A 19,662-nucleotide genomic window follows, 5' to 3' on the forward strand; every position below is an offset into this window, starting at 1 on the left:
CTCTGCCCCTGCCCCACTCACACTCTGTCTCTCTCTGTCTCTCAAAAATAAATAAACCATAAAAAAAATTTACAAAAAAATTTAAAAAGAAATACTTTCTAAAAAAATTTTTAAACACATTTTTTTCTATTTTTGTGATTTAAAGGTAACCTACACACATTACTCTAAAGTCTAAAAATAGCCAGTTTTAATATTTAAAATGGTTCACATCATTTTAAAGTAAATTGGGAGTGCATGGGTGGCTCAGTCTGCTGCGCATCCAACTTCGGCTCGGATCATGATCTGCCAGTTCGTGGGTTCGAGCCCCACGTCAGGCTCTGTGCTGACAGCTTGGAGCCTGGAGCCTACTTTGGATCCTGTGTCTCCCTCTCTCTCTGCTCTGCCCCGCTCATGCTCTGTCACTCTCTCCTTCAAAAATAAATAGACATTAAAAATTTTTTTTAAATAAAGTAAATAGTTTGGATATATTTATCTGTAATGTAGTTATAAATTTGATTCAAACAAAATTTTTACTTCACCACAACTTCATCATACATTTTAATAAAATATCTGAATATTATTTTCATCAACCAATACTATAGATGGAGAACAAATTATGGTAATATGTGGGTTTTAACTTGACATTGAGCTTAGTATAACAAGGCAGTGTAACAGACTAAGGAATTTGCCCAGATGGAGTTTAAGATGTGGCTGTATCCTATCAAATTAATTATCTCACACTGAAATGTTACTACAGTGTGTGTGGATGACCTCTTTAAGCTTGAAGGGAAAATATGCAAGTGAACAGATGTAGAAAGGAAATGAAAACTTGTAACAGGAAATCTGAGTAAGCTAAACACCTTCAGTTATATAATATTTCAGAAATCAGCTGTTTGTATTTGAACCTTAAAATCTAACTTTTTACTCATAATGTCAATGCTGTCAACAAATAGTTTAAATTTTTTAAATTATTTTAAATATCTATGAAAAGCAAGTTAAAGTTATTTTAAAATATATACTTTTTCTTTTATTGAAAGCATTGAAATCTAAAAGTTATTTTTCATTTTTGTCTTTTTTCTTTTCTTCCTCCTTCTTCCCTCCCTTCCTCCCTCCCTCCCTTCTTGGCATTCTTGCAGGTTTTCTTCCTTTATTTATCATGCAGGGTACCAGATATCTGGTGTGTTGTGTTTTTTTCCCCTCCTTGCCAATGCTTGGTCTTCGGCCTCCTATCTGCCCAGTCTTACCTAAATTAGTTCTCCATACTCTTGCCCTAACACCTCAATCTAGTAGAACTTGATTACTCCACGGTGCATTCACTTTCCTAACAACACCTACCCTTTCCCATGTGAATAAGTCAACATGCAGTCACTTAGGTGCCAGAAGTCACACATGTGGAATAATCTTTGACTTCTGTTTTTAGGTTATACCCGTGCCCAATCTATCTTCTACGGATTCCAGAGCTAACCACATCTTATCACTTCCACTACTTTCACCCTAGTCTTTTTTTTTTTTTAATGTTTATTTATTTTTGAGAGAGAGAGAGCACATGCTCCCATGCGAATGGGGGAGGGGCAGAGAGTGAGGGAGACAGGGGATCTGAAGTGGATTCTGTGTTGACCACAGACAGCCCAAAGTGAGCTCAGACTCGTGAACTGAGAGATATGACCTGCGCCAAAGTCTGACTCTTAACCGACCCTAATCTTTTTCACGGAGTATTAACCATCTAAGAAGTCTCCCAGTTTTCTCTTCTGTGCCTCCTACACTTTTCCACCCAAAATGTAAAGTGATTTTGTAAAAAGGTAAGTTGGATCACATTGTATCTTTATGTAAATTCGTCCATGGTTTTCCTTCCTAATCAAAAGAAATTCTGGCACTTGTTTTAGCATCACATACACTAAAATTGAACTGATACAGAAAGGAATAGCATGGACTCTGTGTAAGGATTACACACAAATTCGCAAAGGTTCCATATTTTTTGAAGTTCTCAGAGTCAGATCGACTCTTGCTGGTTAACACCAAGGAAATGATATGAATCGAAGCAACATGTGGTATCCAGTATTGAAGCTGTGATTTTCACTACCAAAAAAGAAAAATTAATTCCAAATGACTCCTAGGCCCTACACAATCTGGTCCTTTGTGCCTCTCACACTCACTTCCTGTGATTCTTGGTGGAAATTACCCCATTACTGCCATATTGGTTTTCTTTTTAAGTCCTAACTCTCTAAACATCCTAGATCTTTGCATGGTTCGCTTATTCCTTTACTTAGGTCACCTCTCAAATGTCACAAAGGTCTTTCTGGAACAATTTATCAAATATCATTCTACCTTTCTCCCATTTGTATATTGTTCTCTTCCCTTAGTTTGTATTAATTTTCACCAAAGTACTTAAGAGTAACTGACAGTGTCACCTCCGGATGTGTAAAACTATCCATTCCGTCACTAGAATATGAACTGCAGAAGGGCAGAAACTTTGTCTTGATTACCAACACCTGGAACAGAACCTGTTTCATGGCAGTTCTATGAAGTGATATGTCACATCTCTGAATCTCTTACCCTTTTTTAGTAGGCTTATTTCTACTGTGTTCTCAAGACAATTGAGTTGGACAGGAACACAGCACTACCTTTTAACAGTCTGCTCTAGATATGTAATTCTCTCCCCCTCAGTCTTGAAATACCAAGGGATGGGGTGCCTGGGTAGCTTAGTCAGTTAAGCATCCAACTCTTGATCTCAGCTCAAGTTGTGATCTCAGGGTCATGAGTTCAAGCCCCGCATTGGGCTCTGCACTGGGCATGAAGACTACTTTTAAAAAAATGTAATTAAGACATAAAGTACAATTTCCAACCTGCTTATTTCATTTAGCAATGGGTCATGGAGATCTATTATAGTTTACATAAGTTTTTGCAAAATTATTTTAATAGTTACATGTATTTCATTGACCTTTGCTTAACCAAGTCCATGCTGATGGACATTGAGTTTGTATAAACTGTACTGCAATGAAAATGAATAGCTGCTTCTTGGCATTTATATTTTCTTAGAACCAATGCCTAGAAATAGAATTGTTTGGCCAAAGGTGCCGGGTGGCTCAGTCTGTTGAGTGTCTGACTCGATTTCAGTTCACATCATGACCTTCTCAGTTTGTGGGATCAAGTCCCGCCTTGGGCGCTGGGCTGACAGCATGGAGCCTGATTGGGATTCTCTCCCTTCTTCTCATTCTCTCTGCCCTCCCCAACTCATGTGCATTCATCCCCTCTCTTGCTCTCTCTCTCAAAATAAATAAACATTAAAAAAAAAAAAAGAATTGTTTGGCCAAAGTGTATCTATGATTTAAAAGCTTTTGCTACATATCGCTCCCAAGGAAGGTATTACCACATTTTTATAATTTTTTCTGTGTTAAATGAGTACCTGTTTTTTATGAATCCACAGCAGTATTGAATTCTGTTATTTTGTGGAAACTTCATTGATAGATGAATAATGACATCTCAGTGCATTAATTTGTATTTTTAGGTAAATTGAATATTGAGTAAGCTGACCATGTTTTTATAGGGATTTTAGCCATTATTTTTTGGTATTTGCAAACTGCTTATTTGTACCTATTATTCCTATAATATATATGACTTTCAGTCTAGAGACTCAGCTGTATGTGGACAACCCACTTCTTTATCTTACTTGAATGAAATTCAGTCCATTACAGTCTTTCATCCCACTTGGTCAGCCATTTAATTTCAGCTAGTTCCTGTGGCCTCTTCCCCTTCCAAAGGTTCATGTAAATCTGAGAGGCTCAATGCTGTTCAAAAAAGCTGGGAAAGAGACTGCCCTGTTCGAGTTGGCCTAAGTTGATACCTTTAACTTGAAGTCTGATAGCTCAGCAGTAGAACTTGGGATTTGGTTTCAGGGAAGTTTGCTCAGTTTGGGAGTTTTTGTTCTGGGATCCAGCCTTGCCTAGGCAAACCACAGATCATCCTTCCCTGTGGAGTTCTTGACATGCACTCCATATGCTACCCCTGAACATTGTGGGGCACTTCCTGTCACTGCTAGCTTCCCTCAGTGTCATTTGACATAATTTTTCAATGAGCTTAGGCCTTATACAAAATATTCCAGGTGTATTCACGCAACTTCTGCTTTGGGATGTTTAGGAAAAGAGGTCACTAAAGGCCTGGAATTTATAGAAAGGGGGACTTGGAGGACAATTTAGGGAGGGAAAACATAAAGTAGTATCAGTAAGCTACTCAGCCACATTCATTTTTCTGTCTTATTCTATTGTATTTTAAAGCTTTTTAGAAGAAATATTATTCCATCCCTAAAAAAAATGTCATGGTCAAATTTTAGGTGTCTGATATTTTGATGGGGGAAATATTATAGTAGTATGGAGATGAAATATTTCTTCATGAAAGTTACCATGTCCCCTGTCCTGTTACTTTGCTTCTAACTAGAGTTAGCTCTGGTTGATAATATATAATGACCTGGAGGGATATGAGAATTAAATGGTTTGATATAAGTCATCTTCATTCGTAAAAGTTAGTTGAAGTGCTAGTCATTATTAAATGATTTTTTTTGTATTTTGAGGAGGAAACACTTTTATTTCCTAAAGACACTTCATATATAAACACTGTGGTGTTAAAATAGAACATCAAATAATTCTCTTTCCATTTGTAAATGATGGTCTTCACAAATTAACCCTTCAAGAGTATCTTTTTAGTTACTTTTTGCACTCATCAAACCACCATCCATGTTTAAACAACACGTTTACCAAGCTACACAAGCTTTTGGGCCTGTTTTAGCTACTTCCCTTTCTTAGGTATTGTCCATATAGGTTGACAATTGAATGCAAAATGAAGATGTGAATTTCATTGGTTGTGAAAAATGACCAGCATTCACAATTATCAAACATCTTCAAAGAGTAAACACTAAAATGTATGGAAATGGCTGCTAGATACACAACTGCAGGAAGCTTCCATACTGAACTTACAGCAGCCTTTCAAGAAGAAACAGGGACACTAGAGGAAAATTGTCTGGTTTGTTTTTTGTGTTATTCCAACTGGTATTCTTATGAACACTGAAGACACAGATAGTCCCTGGTTACAATATAAATATTTGGTTGAAATTGGGCTTGTTCTAAGGGACTGTTTTTATGGTTTCATAGACAATAGTTCATGTTAAGTTTCCAGATGTGAAATGGAAAAATTACTGGTTTGTGCACAACTCTGTACTTTAGTGACAATGTGTGAACATGTGAACTAAATAACTAAGGAGTAACTATAAGCTGTTAAGTTACATAACGACAATAGTGAAAGCCTGTTAATTTATTGACTGGTTATTATATTTATCATATATTTGGATGACTATTGAAGGACAGGTGAAGTCTTATGGGAATAATTTGTTCATAGAACAAGGTTAATAACACTGATTATATTCATATGTAAATATATTTCTATATATATTTAAATATATTTTTTATTAAATATAAAATAATATATTTTATAAAACTATTTTATATATTAAATATATTTTACATTAAATATATATTTATATTTATAATGCAATGCAATAATGCCCAGTCTTGATGTTTTCTGGTATCATTCAGTAAAATAGTTCTGAGCTAGGGATCAGGACACACTTTATGGGGAGCGGTTGATATTGATATAATGGCTAATTTATTACTAAAAATATATATACAAAATTTGTGGCACGGTTTCCTTTTAAACTAAAATAATTCAAGCTAAAGCCATGATAGTATAATTCTCTCTTATACTAGTATTCCTGCATGCTCTAAGTGGGAGTTAAGAATGTTCGGGGTAGGGTATGTATGTATATAAAAATATTTATGTATTTTCATATTTGTATGTTTTGTAGTTGGGAAAAGTATTAATCAGCCATCAGAAGAGGTGCTGCTTGCCTTGTACATCCTCTTGGGTGGGCACCTGCTTCTAAACAGTGGTGGTAGCATCCAGTTTAATTAGAAAACAAAATAAGGTGAAAATGAATGCCATACTGTATATAATCCCACAAAGGCTATATAAACTTTACTAAATATTTATCTAACATGTATACATTTTATTGCTGCCAGTCAGAAGAGGACTTGACAAGGCCTAGTCCTGACTGAGAATGATTTTTCCACGAGTTTAGATAATATTATCTGTGTGTATGTTGTTAATACTCAGTATAATGTTACAAATAATATGCTAATGTAAATATAATGTAAGTATACTGACAGTCCAAAGCCCTAATTCCGGGATATAGGTGCAGCCCTTGTCCAGGAAAATGTCTGTTCTCTCTTTTTATCCTGCTTGCGCTCTCCTGGTCCCATAGCCTTCGTGCTGCTCAAGGTCCAACTGGTTACTTCTCAGCACCGGCACTAACTCCAAAGTGCCTAACCTAATCTAGGACTATTCCAAGTGCTGATGTTAAAATAAGAAAGAATATTTACCAAGAATTCTGTTAGCTCTGCTTTATGTCCTTGACTTCCTAATCTTCTGCATTGTCAGTTGCTCTTTTTTTTCAATATACTGGGTTTTTGCTGTTTTAACTGATTTGTATGTATGACTGAGTGGTCATGTCCAAACTCTAAATACTTACCTAGAATTACAATTTTGCAAAAATTAAATGTCCACTTTCCAGCCACTTTATATATGATAGGACTTGGTCCAGTATCCCAGGGTTTAAGTTGTATAACTAGCACAGTAGTAATAACTCTTTTAAAAATAATCATATCATCATAATTAAAAGAAGAGCAAATTACTGGCCATTGGAGCCATCACAGAAAGCTTTATAGAAAAGTGAGGCTTCAGTCAAGTCTTGAAGCATAAAATGCATATGAGCAAGCAAAAAAATAAGCAACATTATAGACTGGAAGAAATAATTGAGGGAAGACGTGAGGAAATTGGCCTGATAAGGTATAAGAATTTATCTAGGAAGACTTGAGCTACATTATGGAAGATTTCGGACATTAAACTGATTATTAAATAGAATGAATGGAAAGTAGGAGCTATTAACATATTTTTGAGCAGGAGCTCCTGGGTGGCTCAATCGGTTGAGCATCCAACTTGTGATTTCAGCTCAGGTCATAATCCCAGGACCATGGGATCAAGCCCAGTGTTGGGCTTTGTGCTGACCGTGGAGCCTGCTTATTAAGGTTCTCTCTATCTCTCTGCCCCTCACCCACACTCTTGCTGTGTCTCTCTAAAATTAAATAAAATAAAGTATTTTTGAGCAAAGACAGTTTAATTTAAGGAATATTAATCTGGTGAAATGAAGCTCATTGAGTCAAGACATCTGAAATCTGTATCATGGTAGATGTGAGGTGAGAGGGGCTTTTATTTGAGGTAGGGAGAGTGTTAGGAATGAGAAGCATTTTATAGAAAAATTGTGAAATTTAGTTTCTATCATGATGTGAAATTCTGAAAAGCATTTTTGAATTTTGGTAATTAGGAACAAGATAATGGCAGTGAAACTGGAAGGAAGAATTCTTTTGAAACGATAGAAGGAAGAAAAATCAAAGAATGTCAGAGCTTTATATGTCAGATCTGAAGCTAGTTATTTCCATATGACCTATGATTTTTTTTTTTTAGCAACCCTCCAAAATTGATTGGTATTACATTTACTTTCCCAAATGAGGAAGAAGAGATGTTACAAAAGATACTCAAAGTCACACAGTTAAATAAGTAGAACCAGCAAGATTCAAACCCAGGCTTGTTGTCTCTGGGCCAGCTTTCAATGAGAATTGGAGAAATTGTTTGCCCACAGTGCTCTGTGACTAATCCGCCTGCTGATGGGGTTATGTATTCAGTGTGTGCCTCTTGAAACTAAGACTTGAGGCCAAGCACTCTGTTGTTCACAGTTATACCCCCGTTACTTAGAACTGTGCAAAGCAAACAGTAGGCCTTCCGTAAATCATTTTTAACCAACAAAAACAAAGGAACAAGCACATAAACAAGTCACAGAGATGGTGGTAGAAACTGAGCCTCTCAACTCACATTGCCCTTATTTGTCACAGCTGACCACAGTCCCTTTTACTTGGTTTTCAGAACCACCACACGTGTTCAAACATCGGCCAATATACAAAATGAGTAATGGTGCTTGATGTGAGGAGTTTGTACAACCAGTGGCTACTCCACAATGCTTGCTTATAGAAAATGCTGACAAAATCTAAAAGCACCAAGAAAAACCTGCTGAGAAATAACTTTTTCTTCTTACCCACTTTCTTAACTGCCACCCTTCCAAAACAATAATAGTTGAAAGAAATAAATTGGATTCGACATAATATTCCCTCCAAGGCACCCATGATTTCTTCCCAAGACCTAGTAATGTATGTGTATGGCTGACTTTTGCATTTGGTTGACTCTTGATTTTATACACTCTCATGAGGATTTAACTTTCTTCCTCATTATTTGGCACTTCACTAAATAAATAGTGATCAAAGCAGAAAGATAGGTTTTTGCATGATGGTTTGGTACTCCCCCTAGAAAGAATGTTCTGGCCTTCAGTGTGTTTATTTTGCATCTAGGAGATGTTGGGACTCATTGCCTTTAATAACTTGGTCCACTGAGCAACTAGAGACCATTGTCCTTTGAGATCTGATGCATGTTTTTAACGCTACTTACTATTTTTTTGCCAATGGACTACACACAAGGATTTTATAACCCCATTGACTGTGACATTGATAAATGAGCCAGTTTCTTCTCTATCCTGAAAAACTTAAGTGGAAGAAAGTTCACAGATCCTTTGTATCTTTGCATATAACATTTGTACAGACCCTTTACTGATGATAGTTTTTATTTTGTGTCTTTTATTATCTTTTTCAAATTGTTAGTACATCATTTTCTAATGATTTAAAGGCTGACCTTGTGTTTCTGAGACTGTGTATATAATAAACATATTCTTTGACATTCAGAACTCTGCTATGTATTGCATACTATATGTTCATGTATATATGTATATTTAAAAAATAGTTAACATTTATTACAAACTTATACCTAAGTACTATAATAACTTTATATATATCGTCTCAGATAACTCACTAATCATATGAAACAGATTTGACTGTTATCTTCTTTTTTAAAACAGTATACTTTATTTTTAGAGCAGTTTTAAGTTGATAAAAAAAAAAATTCGAGGGCTCCCTGGGTGGCTCAGTCAGTTAAGCGTCTGGCTCTTCATATCAGCTCATCATGATCTTGCTGTCCGTGGGATTGAGCCTGCTTGGGATTCTCTGTCTCTCTCCTCTCCTCTCCTCTTCTCTCTCTCTCTCTCTCTCTCTCTCTCTGCCACTCCCCTCTTCTCTCTCTCTCTCAAAATAACTAAATAAACATAAAAAAAAATTGAGCCAAACATGCAGAGTTCCCATATACTCCCTTACCTTCCTACTACCCTACAATTTTCAAGTTGCATTAGTGTTGTACATTTGTTACTATTGACGAGCAAATACTGGTGCATTATCATTAAAGTCACAGCTTACATTCGGGTTCACTCTTCATGTTATGTATTCTGTGGGTTTTGACAAATATATAATGACATGTATCCACTATTACTGTATCTTACAGAATAGCTTCATGGCCCTAAAAATTCCCTGTGCTCCACCTATCTTCGTATAATAGAGAACATTACAGCTAAGAGATGAAATAATTTACTCAGGGTCACATGGCTACACACATGGGGGAGCTGTTCTCCCTGCCTAGAATCTATGATCTGAACTAATACATTATACTGCCTGATTCACTAGAGTTATGTAATTATTTTAAGGAATCCTAGCTTTGTAAGATTCTTGCCAAGTCTTACTTACTTCATGGAAGTATGCTGTGTGTGGGGAGCATTTTGCCTATACTTCCCTTTTTTTCCTTTGAAGTTAAAATGTCGTGAGAAATATTGCAGGGAATAAACTTTTCAATTATTAGATATTTGGTGAGAGTTGTGAGTTAAAGAGAAGTTATGACTGGAGTAGCAATGGAGATGTCAGATGTCTGTTGTCTATAGCAGAAGCTGTATGTAGGCTGCATCCTCCTGGCTAGGGCAATGGGTGAATAAAGGATGTAGCGACAGTGATTTAAAAAAAAAAAAAAATTTAATATATATTTATTTCTGAGACAGAGAGAGACAGAGCATGAGTGGGGGAGGGGCAGAGAGAGAGGGAGACACAGAATCCAAAGCAGGCTCCAAGCTGTCAGCACAGAGCCTGAGGCGGGGCTCGAACTCACAAACCATGCGATCGTGACCTGAACCGAAGTCGGTCGCTCAACTGACTGAGCCACCCAGGCGCCCCACGACAGTGAATTTTTTAAGTGAGTGAAATGAACAATTTTTTTTTAAATGGGTGAATGAGCAAAGTTGAATGGAATGGAGGGTATTAGATTAATTACATACCTTTACCTTCAGATGACGTATCTCTCTAATAGTGGTTTAAAAAATATATCTGAAGAAAGAAAACAACATTATCTGAAGTTCATGTGGTAGATAGTGTGTGTATAAGTTAGAAGGAACAGGGAGATAAGATCATTTCTCTTTACTCTCAGTGCCTGTTGCCATTCTCAGTCAGCATGGATCTTCATTCCAACCTTGCAGGACAAAACAGACTTGGTCCAGGAAAGTTTTTCTCGGGGCTCTTCTCCTACCTCCAGCCACCCCTTTGTATTACTCTGTAGGCAATTTTGGTTCAGAGGCTATAAGAAGGTAAAGAATATATAGTTTAGGATCTGCCGGGATGGATATTGTTTCATGAAAAGTTGGTTGATTGCTTATAAGCCTTCCCCCCTGTTTTTTTGCTTATTTTCTTCTAGGCATGATGGTAATGTTTACTAAAATTAAAACTATAGCTAGGAAGAAGAGTTGCCCTTAGATTAAATCCTGGTGTAGGAGTATTTTAGTGCTGAATGACATCAGCAAAGATAAGCAGTAGTTGCTTGAGAGGCAACAAACTGTGACCTAGTTTCTTTATATGTAAAGTAAGCCATTAGGATAAAATCATCTCAAAAGCTAAAATGCCCAAGATTCTTTACAAGGAAGAAGAACTGAAGAGGAAACAAATCGAAAGAAAATAAAATAGAAAATGAAAATGATGTTTTCCACCATTCCTTAAAATTATCTCATCCTTTTGGTTTTCATGAAACCATTTTTTCACTTTTTTGTCTTGCCTTCCTGGCCTCTTCTCTGATTTCTTTGATCAACTCTCTCACGGTCTTTTCTTCTCATCTTGGTGTTTCCCAGGATTCTGACTTCAGTCTTCTCTCTTGGCATATTCTCCTTATCATCCTTGTTTAGCTAAAAACAAAACACTTTTTTTGTGTGTGTGATGATTACCAAGTAGACATCAGTCTACTTACTTCATTTGGGCCCAGGAGGTAAAGAATCCTTCATGATCTACTGCTGAATCATCCATTTTCTCTGTTTTTCAAGGGTCGTAAGAGTGAGGCTGAAAAGTTCTTCTTGAAGGCTATTGAGCTGGATCCCACCAAAGGAAACTGTTACATGCATTATGGTGAGTGGTTGATAGTTTTTTTCTATGTCCTCCCCCCCTCCCCATTTACCGTTAATGTTGATATGAGATTTAGGATTTGCTGGCAAAGAACATTTTGAGAGGGCATAGACTTCATTGTTACAGATTGAGCCTCATGGTGTAGTCCTAGTTTTTCATTCAAAGCAGGCATGTTATAGAGGGCTATGCATTATATTTTCCATTAATAATTTTCGTAGGACTTCAATGGGGAGAGGCATTTTCACAGTTGTTTCTTTCAAGTCCAGTGTGAAGGGTAAATAAGGTCTCATCAGGAAAGCATCTTGCTCCTTGCCTGATGCATGGTATATAACCAGAATATTAGCTCTCTTATATTTGTGAATGATAATATATTCTTCCTTGAGTATATCATTTTGAAGTTTCAGAGGTTTAAATTTTGACCACAAAATATTGCTTTCTTGCTTTCTGGAAAATATAAATGTACCCCAGCCTCTAGATACCTGAGATTTGGGTCAAGGATAAACCATAAATGCTATAAAAGATGTCTTTCTCATGCAGTTCAGTCTTTGCCTTAATCAGTACAGAATGGACTTATATAACAACTCTGTCACACTCCACTCTATCATTAGGAGTGAGTCATGTGTTAAGTGAGGTGAAGTATATAGCTGGTTTGGTGTTGGGTAAGATGTACTTATTTCTACCAGATTTGTAGTTGGAATGGCTTTCAAGGAACCGAAAGACATTCACTTTTGCTGATCATTTGGGGGAAAAAATGATTTTTTAACCACTCTTGGCTTTGATGTGTTATTATCAAGTAGTAAGCTGAAAAGATGGGTGGTGATTAAATCTTGAGGAAAAAAAACCTAATATCCTTCTTCTTAAAGTTAATTCTTTCTTCCATTTTATAAATAGTAAAAATAAATCAGTGACAGGCTCTGAGTGTAGAAAAATGGAAATAATAGAATGGAGGATACACTTAACCAACCACAAGTCCATTTGCTTATTTACATTTTGTATATATGTTTATAAACTTAGGGTCGTGATGCTTTATCTTACCAGCATAACACAGCATGTAATTCCACATGGGTTATTGCATAACCACTCCTGATTTTGTTTCACGATGCAGTGTTATTGCCATGTTAAGTTGGCAGTCAACTAATTTAAGTTTGCTGCAGAATATATTTTATTTTTACAGGATTTCTCATATGAAGTATTTTAAATTAGACTTTCTCATGCATACTATTTTGGGTACCCCTACTGTGCATTAAAGTAGGTCCATGATTATTTTCCCTGAATGCTAAAGAATCTCTTCTTATTGCAACTTTTGAAGTAGAATTTTTTCCCCTATCTTGCTTTCTGCATTTCCTTTACCTCAAACTAATTCTACTTAACCTTCTGATCTTATTTCTATAATTTTGTTACATGCTTTAGATATTTCACAATCAATTCCTTTACATTTCATATTGGCTTCATTTGAATTGCAAGGGGAAAAAAATCACTGTTGTGTTCATTTTAAGAGTTTGCCCCCTTATTATTCTGACTTGTCTGTCTTTACCTATTTCTCTTTTTAATTTATTATTGTTTTTATATTACATCCTCCTGAATTTTTTTTTTTTTTTTTTTTTTTTGTTTTCAGTGTTGGTGGTAGGGAATAGTTCTCCCATGAGAAGATTTTGGATTTAGTTTTAACAGAAAATGCAACAAATTCCTTATTGTCTAGGTTACATAAAAGACAGTGATGATAACACACATCTGTAAATATATGTATTAAAACTGATTCTTCTTAGCACTCCTGGATTATTTAAAAAATTTTAGCACACATACATTGTTAGAAGTACATGTATTTTCTATGGGAGGAGTGACTGCATAATTCAATATAATTTGATGAAATCGTTTCAGTACTCTTCCCCACGCTGGAATGGGAAATAAAAAGGACTCAGGCTGAAGCATCAAAAAGTGGTAGTTAAGGCAAAATAATCTACAAATGGACAGAAAGCCCATACGGAGTACTTGATACGCCTGTCTCACTGTGCTCATGTTATAAAAAAATGTACATTTCATTTGAGGGAAATCTACTTCAAATGACTGAATTTTAAAACTGGAAAGTTGTTTTCAATGGTTTAATATAATCTGTTTAATATAATCTGTTGTACAAATAAGTTGACTGAAGCCTAGAGAAATGGCATTGGCTTGCCTAAGTTAGTTGAAGTAAACTAACTTTTGGGTCCCTTGATAACCACCAGTGCCTTTTCTTCTCTTATGTATGCTCCATTTCTTTCACAACATTGGGAGACATACAACCAGATGTGCGGGTGGGTAAGTAGGTCGATATTTTTGATTAGTATATCATTGTATGCAATTTTAGAGTGCCAAATTCATATAAATCATAACTTAGCTTAAAATGTTTAGGGAAGGATTTATATTAATTTTAATGCGTATAAGATGTGTCTAATGGTAGAAGGTACTGTTTCTTTTTCAGAAAGTGAGTAGGGCTATGTAGGAAATAAATAGGGTGATGTCATTTTTAGAAGGTGATGTGGTGGGAAGTGGGGTGCTTCTTGAAAGCAAGCAGGCAAGTAAAACATTTGTGAAGAGGTGATATTTGAAATCTATAAGTGTGAACCAGCTCTTTGAAGAGCCAGGTAACAGCATTTCAGACAAGTAACAAAGTTCAAAGTCGTAGGCAAGAGCAAGCTTGTGTTCACAGTAGAGAAGGAAGGCTAATGTGACTGGATTATATTAAACCAGATGGGAAGGTGGGAGGACAAGGCTTAGCTCTGGAGTTTGCAAGCTCCAGAGGCAAGCTAAGGAGTTTGCATTTTCTTCCTAGGGAAAAAGAAGGGACCCTGAGGAGAAGACAGGATTAGGGGAAGGTGGAGGGGAACTCTATTGCTATGTTTTAGGCAAAGAAGATAGTTTGGACTTGGCAGTAGTTGTGGGAATGTTAATATTTATATTGAAATTATACACTTACCTTCTTTAGAAAATTCTAAGATAATTGAGAATGGAGAGTCCCTGTTTTCCGTTTTTGCACCATCAATATCTAGCATATTGCCCTACTCACAGTAATGTGTAATAAATGTCAGTTGAGCTCAGTTAGAGGTAGTCTCCATTTTAATTGGATATGGATTCCAAAACGGACTGAAAGTTTGTTCCATTAGCATTTTTATTACTTCCTGTACTGAGAACGTACATACTATGATTTCTCCGTCAACTTACTGGTTATGGATATTCTTAGGATATTTATACCCACAGATTGAATGAATAATACTTTCTCAGCTTAAAAATAAATGTTTAAATGAAATATCCATGTTATTTTGTGTCTTTTTATAAAATGCTTTTGCAAATGCCCATGAAAATGCCAGCATGGGTGAATTTTGTTCTATTGGAGATTCACTCTCCTGGGTGATTATGTGCTTGTGATTTGCTTGTTAATGATACAAGTGACTTTGAAAATACTATGCAGTTGGGACTAGACAGAGTGAAGTACAGGAATTTATATTGGCTGCAATGGCCATTAGAAGGCAATGTTTAAAAGTATTCTCAGTTATTTGCATTTTTAATCCACTAGTTTTGTGTTTTGGGGAAGGGATTGCATTGCAGACTGTCTTTTCTGCTTCAGGTTGGCTTGCCACAAAGAAAGCTAGACAGGTTTGTAAAACTGGTTCAGTAAGTTTGTCAAATGTAGGGCCCTCTGAGGGGCACCTGAGTCATTCAGTCGGTTAAGCATTTGACTTTTGATTTCGGCTCAGGTTATGATCTCTCAAACCATGAGATCAAGCCCTGTGATGGGCTCTGTGCTGACAGCGTGGAGCCTGCTTGTGATTCTCTCTCTGCCTCTCTGCCTGCTCCTCCCCCTACTCGTGGGCGTGTATGTGAATGCCTGTGCATGTGCACACGTGCTCTCCAAATAAATAAAAATAAGTTTAAAAAAAATGTAGAGCTCTCTGGTCCCTGTAGTCTCTGGGATGAAGATTCCTTATCTGTAAAGTGTGAAAGAGTTGATGTGGGCTTTCAAAATGTGTTTCAGTGCTAGGATTTCATGTTGTTGCTAATATATACTCAATTTCTCACTAATCTTTCATCAAAACTTTTAAGGAATGTATAGAAAATATGTTTCAAACTATGGTGTCAGTAATAGTATAATGTTACATTCATAATGTCATCAAGCTTACAGTGTACCCCATGTCCATATGAAACAAATCATCTGAAGGCTTTATGGAAGGTAGTTTATAAATGTCAAAGATGAGGATTTGGTGGCTTACTATCTCATGTGGGCCTGTAATTCATGGAATTCTCCATGGATTTCCCTATGGCTCCAATGGAAAGTTTCTGCCAAAAAAATAAAAGTTAAGACAAGAGGTCTCTGTCTCTGTCTCTGTCTCTGTCTTTTTTTTACAAATTACTAGAAAAGCCATTTTGTCAAAAAGATATATTGTAATTTTTCTTTATGTGCTTAGTAGTAAATTTTAGGTAGATTGAAACAAATTAAATCAAAATGCATTTATTATGAGATACCTACTATGTATACATCTGGGTAGATGGAAATTCATTAAATATTAAGGACAAAAGCATAAAAAGTGAAAAGGAAGCAGAGTATGATAAATGCTATTAGAAGTACTCTTTTATGTTGACCTTGGATGGTTTCTTCTTTTCTCAGCAACCTCTTGACCGTACACCTTTCCCCTCATTTTCTTCATTTCGGTTACTCTCTCTGGGTGAAGGTGTTCATTCCAAGAGTTCAGCTATGTAGTGATGAGTCCTGAACCTCTTAATCCAACTTAGTATTTACTAAGTTAGATGTAAGGAGACAACAGGGAACTTGCAAACCGATGAGGGAGGCACACGTTGTAAAAATAATCATTTAATTATAATTACAGTTGGTTTTATAAAGGAGATATAGTATTATGAAGGGGCCTCGATTTGGGAGGTTGGGGTGCAGGAGAACTGTGCCTGATGAGCTGACACATAAGCTATATTTGAATGAATAGTAGTTCACCAGAAAAAAAAAAAATGGAGAAACAAGTGGATACTTTGGAGAATAATAAAGCAGAGAAAATATTTGAGGCAGAAGGCACAGCATATGTCTGGAGAATAGGTCAAGGACAGAACTTGGACCATAGCTAGAAACTCTGCGAAGATACATTCTGGTTCCATAGAAGGAAGAACATCCAACTTAGGAGAGCTGCCAGGTTAGGAAATGAGTGCCCATTGAAGATTTTTCAACTGTAGATTTTTAAGAATGTTAGAGAGAATTCAAGCAATGGGAATGGAAAAGGACTGGTCCAGACAACTGTGAAATCACTTCTAATGTGGAGGAACAGTCATTTTGTTATTCTTCCTCTTGAACCCAAAGAGAAGTGTAGAATTTTTAAAACTATAATTATCTAGGTTATTATTTGGCTCTACTATCAATTTTAGAATCCTGAAAATGTCTTATTACATTTATTCAGATTTTTTTTTTATTTTGTCTTAACTCCTATGAGTTAGGAATAGATCTCAATGCCATTTGATTGAAATAATGGAAGTTCAGAATTTCCAAGTGACTCTCTGGATCCTAAATTTTCAACATACATAGTGGGAGAAGAACTTGAAAAGTCCAGAACTTTCTACAATTAAAATTCTAGTCTGTTTGTCTCTAGGATACTTTATATGCCCTTAAATTGCATTTTAAAAAGTAGATCCTTGTGGAAATTGTTAAAAAATTATATTTGATATTTCATCAGTGAACACTATAAGAGAGGAAGTGGAAAATATGTGATAAGTTGAATTGGTAAGAGGTGTGTAGTTACTTTTTATTATCATAATTAAAGCTAGTCAGTAGGTGGCAGTTAGCTGAGGTTGAATGTGTTGTAACATTTTATTTTTAATCACTTCAGAAACTCCAAGAGTAGTTTTAAAAATTAAATAATGAACGAAATAATGGTGTTTCCGTGATTTAAAATGAAAATACATTTTTGGTGAGTCTTTGCAAAATTACATTGAGATAACAGTTATGTTTAATGCTTAAGACCAAAATATTTTGTTAAAATATCAGTATTTGTGTCTCTTTATTGCTCCAAGGACAGCACAGACAGTTCACAGGTATATAATTAGAATATGATGTTTCTAAATGTCATTCCAAACTACTTCGTTTCTTACCTCTGAATTTTTATTTTAAATTTGTTATTACTGCAATGTGTCTAATAGGTTAATATTATTTAATCTTCATACCTGGTGTGTATTTTATGTGACGTATTTTTGAAAGCCTTTTGAAATTAAAACTAACCATGACTAAAATGGGAAAAACAGGGAAGGGATTCTCTAAGCTAATAAGCAAAGAATAAAGGAAAAATTAAAGGATTAATGTAAAAAGAAATACAGTAAAAGGACAAGCAGGTAAGTGATAAGAAATAATTTCCATAAAAGCATAAGCTAAAACATCTGTCTACTTAAAACATGAGAAACTATAAAACTACAAGGGAAACAGAATATAAAGACCAAGGGATATGAACAAATAATTCCCCAAAGAGGAAATATAACAGATTTTAAAAGATAGGTAAACATAGAATTTCCTTAGAAATAAAGAAATTCAAATTCAAATAGCAATAAATTCCCTTGTTACTCTAGCATTTATTCTCAATAATTCTCTTGATAATATATGTTAAGAAAATATTTTTTCTGTGTTTATTAACAAAAGGTAGTAATTGGGCCATACCATTGCTATTTATTAGAGGCAAAAATAGGAAGGCATCTAAATGCCTGAAAAAGGGAAATGATTAAATAAGTTATTGCTATTCCCATTTGATGAAATATTTAATATCGTAAGTTGAACTTATAAAGAATATATAACACAGACAACTGCCTATGTTACTGTACATGAAGAGTGATTAAATTTTGAAAAATAACCACATCATTGGAAAAGCAAAGCAAACAAAACCAAAGAAGCAATTTTAATAGTAGATGTTTTAGCATTTTGGACTCTTGCAGCCATTTTTTCTTTTTGCAGGCTTAATATTTTCTATTTATATTTTCTTTAATGAGTACATTTATTATGAAGGGATATATATACTTGATAAAATGTGAAAGAACAAGTGTCTTAAACTATTATTCAGGTAGTTGGTAGAAAAGATAGCAGGAAAATTGTTATAGTAAACAAATAATTTTCCAAAACTTATTTGACAGAACTCAACATGTAGAATTTCAGATGTAAAAATTAAATGAGGTAGGAATAAAAAGAGAAAGGCATCTTGCCTGAAATCTCTACTAAGTACCACATTTCTGTGATGAATTCATCAAATATAATAATAACACAAGCATTTACTTAGGGCTTTTGTGTCCTGAGAAATTCTTGTGGAATTCTCATTTAATCCCCACAAAAGCCAGGTGGGGAGATTGCTTGACTGTCTCCATTTTACAGAAGAGGAAAGTGAAGTCATGAAGCTGTAAGATAAATTACCCAAGACTTCAGTGCCAGTTAATAGTAGAGGCAGCATTTGAACCAAGGGACCCTGACTACACTGTCTATGTCAACAGAGGACATGAACAGGGATATTTTCCATCCACAGATGCTCTATTGGTAGGTTTGTTGATACATGAAATATATATCAAATACACTGAAAGTTGGGTCTCACTCCCCCCCCCCCTTTTTTTTCCCATCCCCTTGGGTGTTAGGTTTTCAAAATATGGATTTGGGGAGGGCACAAACATTTGGACCATTGCACCCACCACATTTCCTTATTAACTCTAAAAACAAAAAGAATACTATTGTTATAAAACATACGAGGATTAAGACGTTTCACAGTATTAAAACGATTAAATCAATTCAAGTAATATGGTATGACCTGACACCAGGGTTTTGAGAATTTCTACGAAGAAAAGTATTTGGTGTCATGCTGGGCACATCTGTGCTCATTAATGCTAGTGCTATTATTGAAGCTCAGTGTTCAACAGTTATGTCTTTGCACCAATGTTGGGTGTTTTTATGTACCTTTTGTTGTTTCAGCAATCTAACACTGTGCAGAAATCATATCCTCTCTATTTTACATCTGTGGGATTTAAGGTATCAGGAGTATACGTGGCAGCATTTAAAGGCCCTATGCCTAGCTGGTTGGCAGAGCAAGGATTTGAACCTCCTTTCACTCTAAAGCCTAGGATATGTTTATGGTTTGCCTTGCACTTTCAACTGTACGCACTAAATGTGAGCCTGGTGAGTCCTCAGTGGTGACAAAGACCCAGAATGCTGAGATTTTGGAGCACTGCT

The 19,662-nt window shown here is 35.6% G+C and overlaps 1 protein-coding gene and 1 non-coding gene across 3 annotated transcripts in view; both read left to right on the forward strand.

Annotated features, from left to right (window-relative positions):
- TMTC2 (transmembrane O-mannosyltransferase targeting cadherins 2) overlaps positions 1 to 19,662 on the forward strand; it is a 412,004-nt gene that overhangs the window by 312,755 nt on the left and 79,587 nt on the right. For both annotated transcript variants that reach the window (XM_042947264.1, XM_042947265.1), the window contains exon 9: positions 11,363 to 11,444. In XM_042947264.1, coding sequence (XP_042803198.1) covers positions 11,363 to 11,444 — 82 coding nt within the window. The remainder of the gene's footprint in view (positions 1 to 11,362; positions 11,445 to 19,662) is intronic.
- On the forward strand, positions 1,854 to 1,956 carry LOC122225704. The gene has a single exon (XR_006205316.1). It is a non-coding gene; the product is annotated as a U6 spliceosomal RNA (small nuclear RNA).

This window comes from Panthera leo, chromosome B4 (genome assembly GCF_018350215.1).
Source record: "Panthera leo isolate Ple1 chromosome B4, P.leo_Ple1_pat1.1, whole genome shotgun sequence".
In the NCBI taxonomy this organism is placed as follows: domain Eukaryota; kingdom Metazoa; phylum Chordata; class Mammalia; order Carnivora; family Felidae; genus Panthera; species Panthera leo.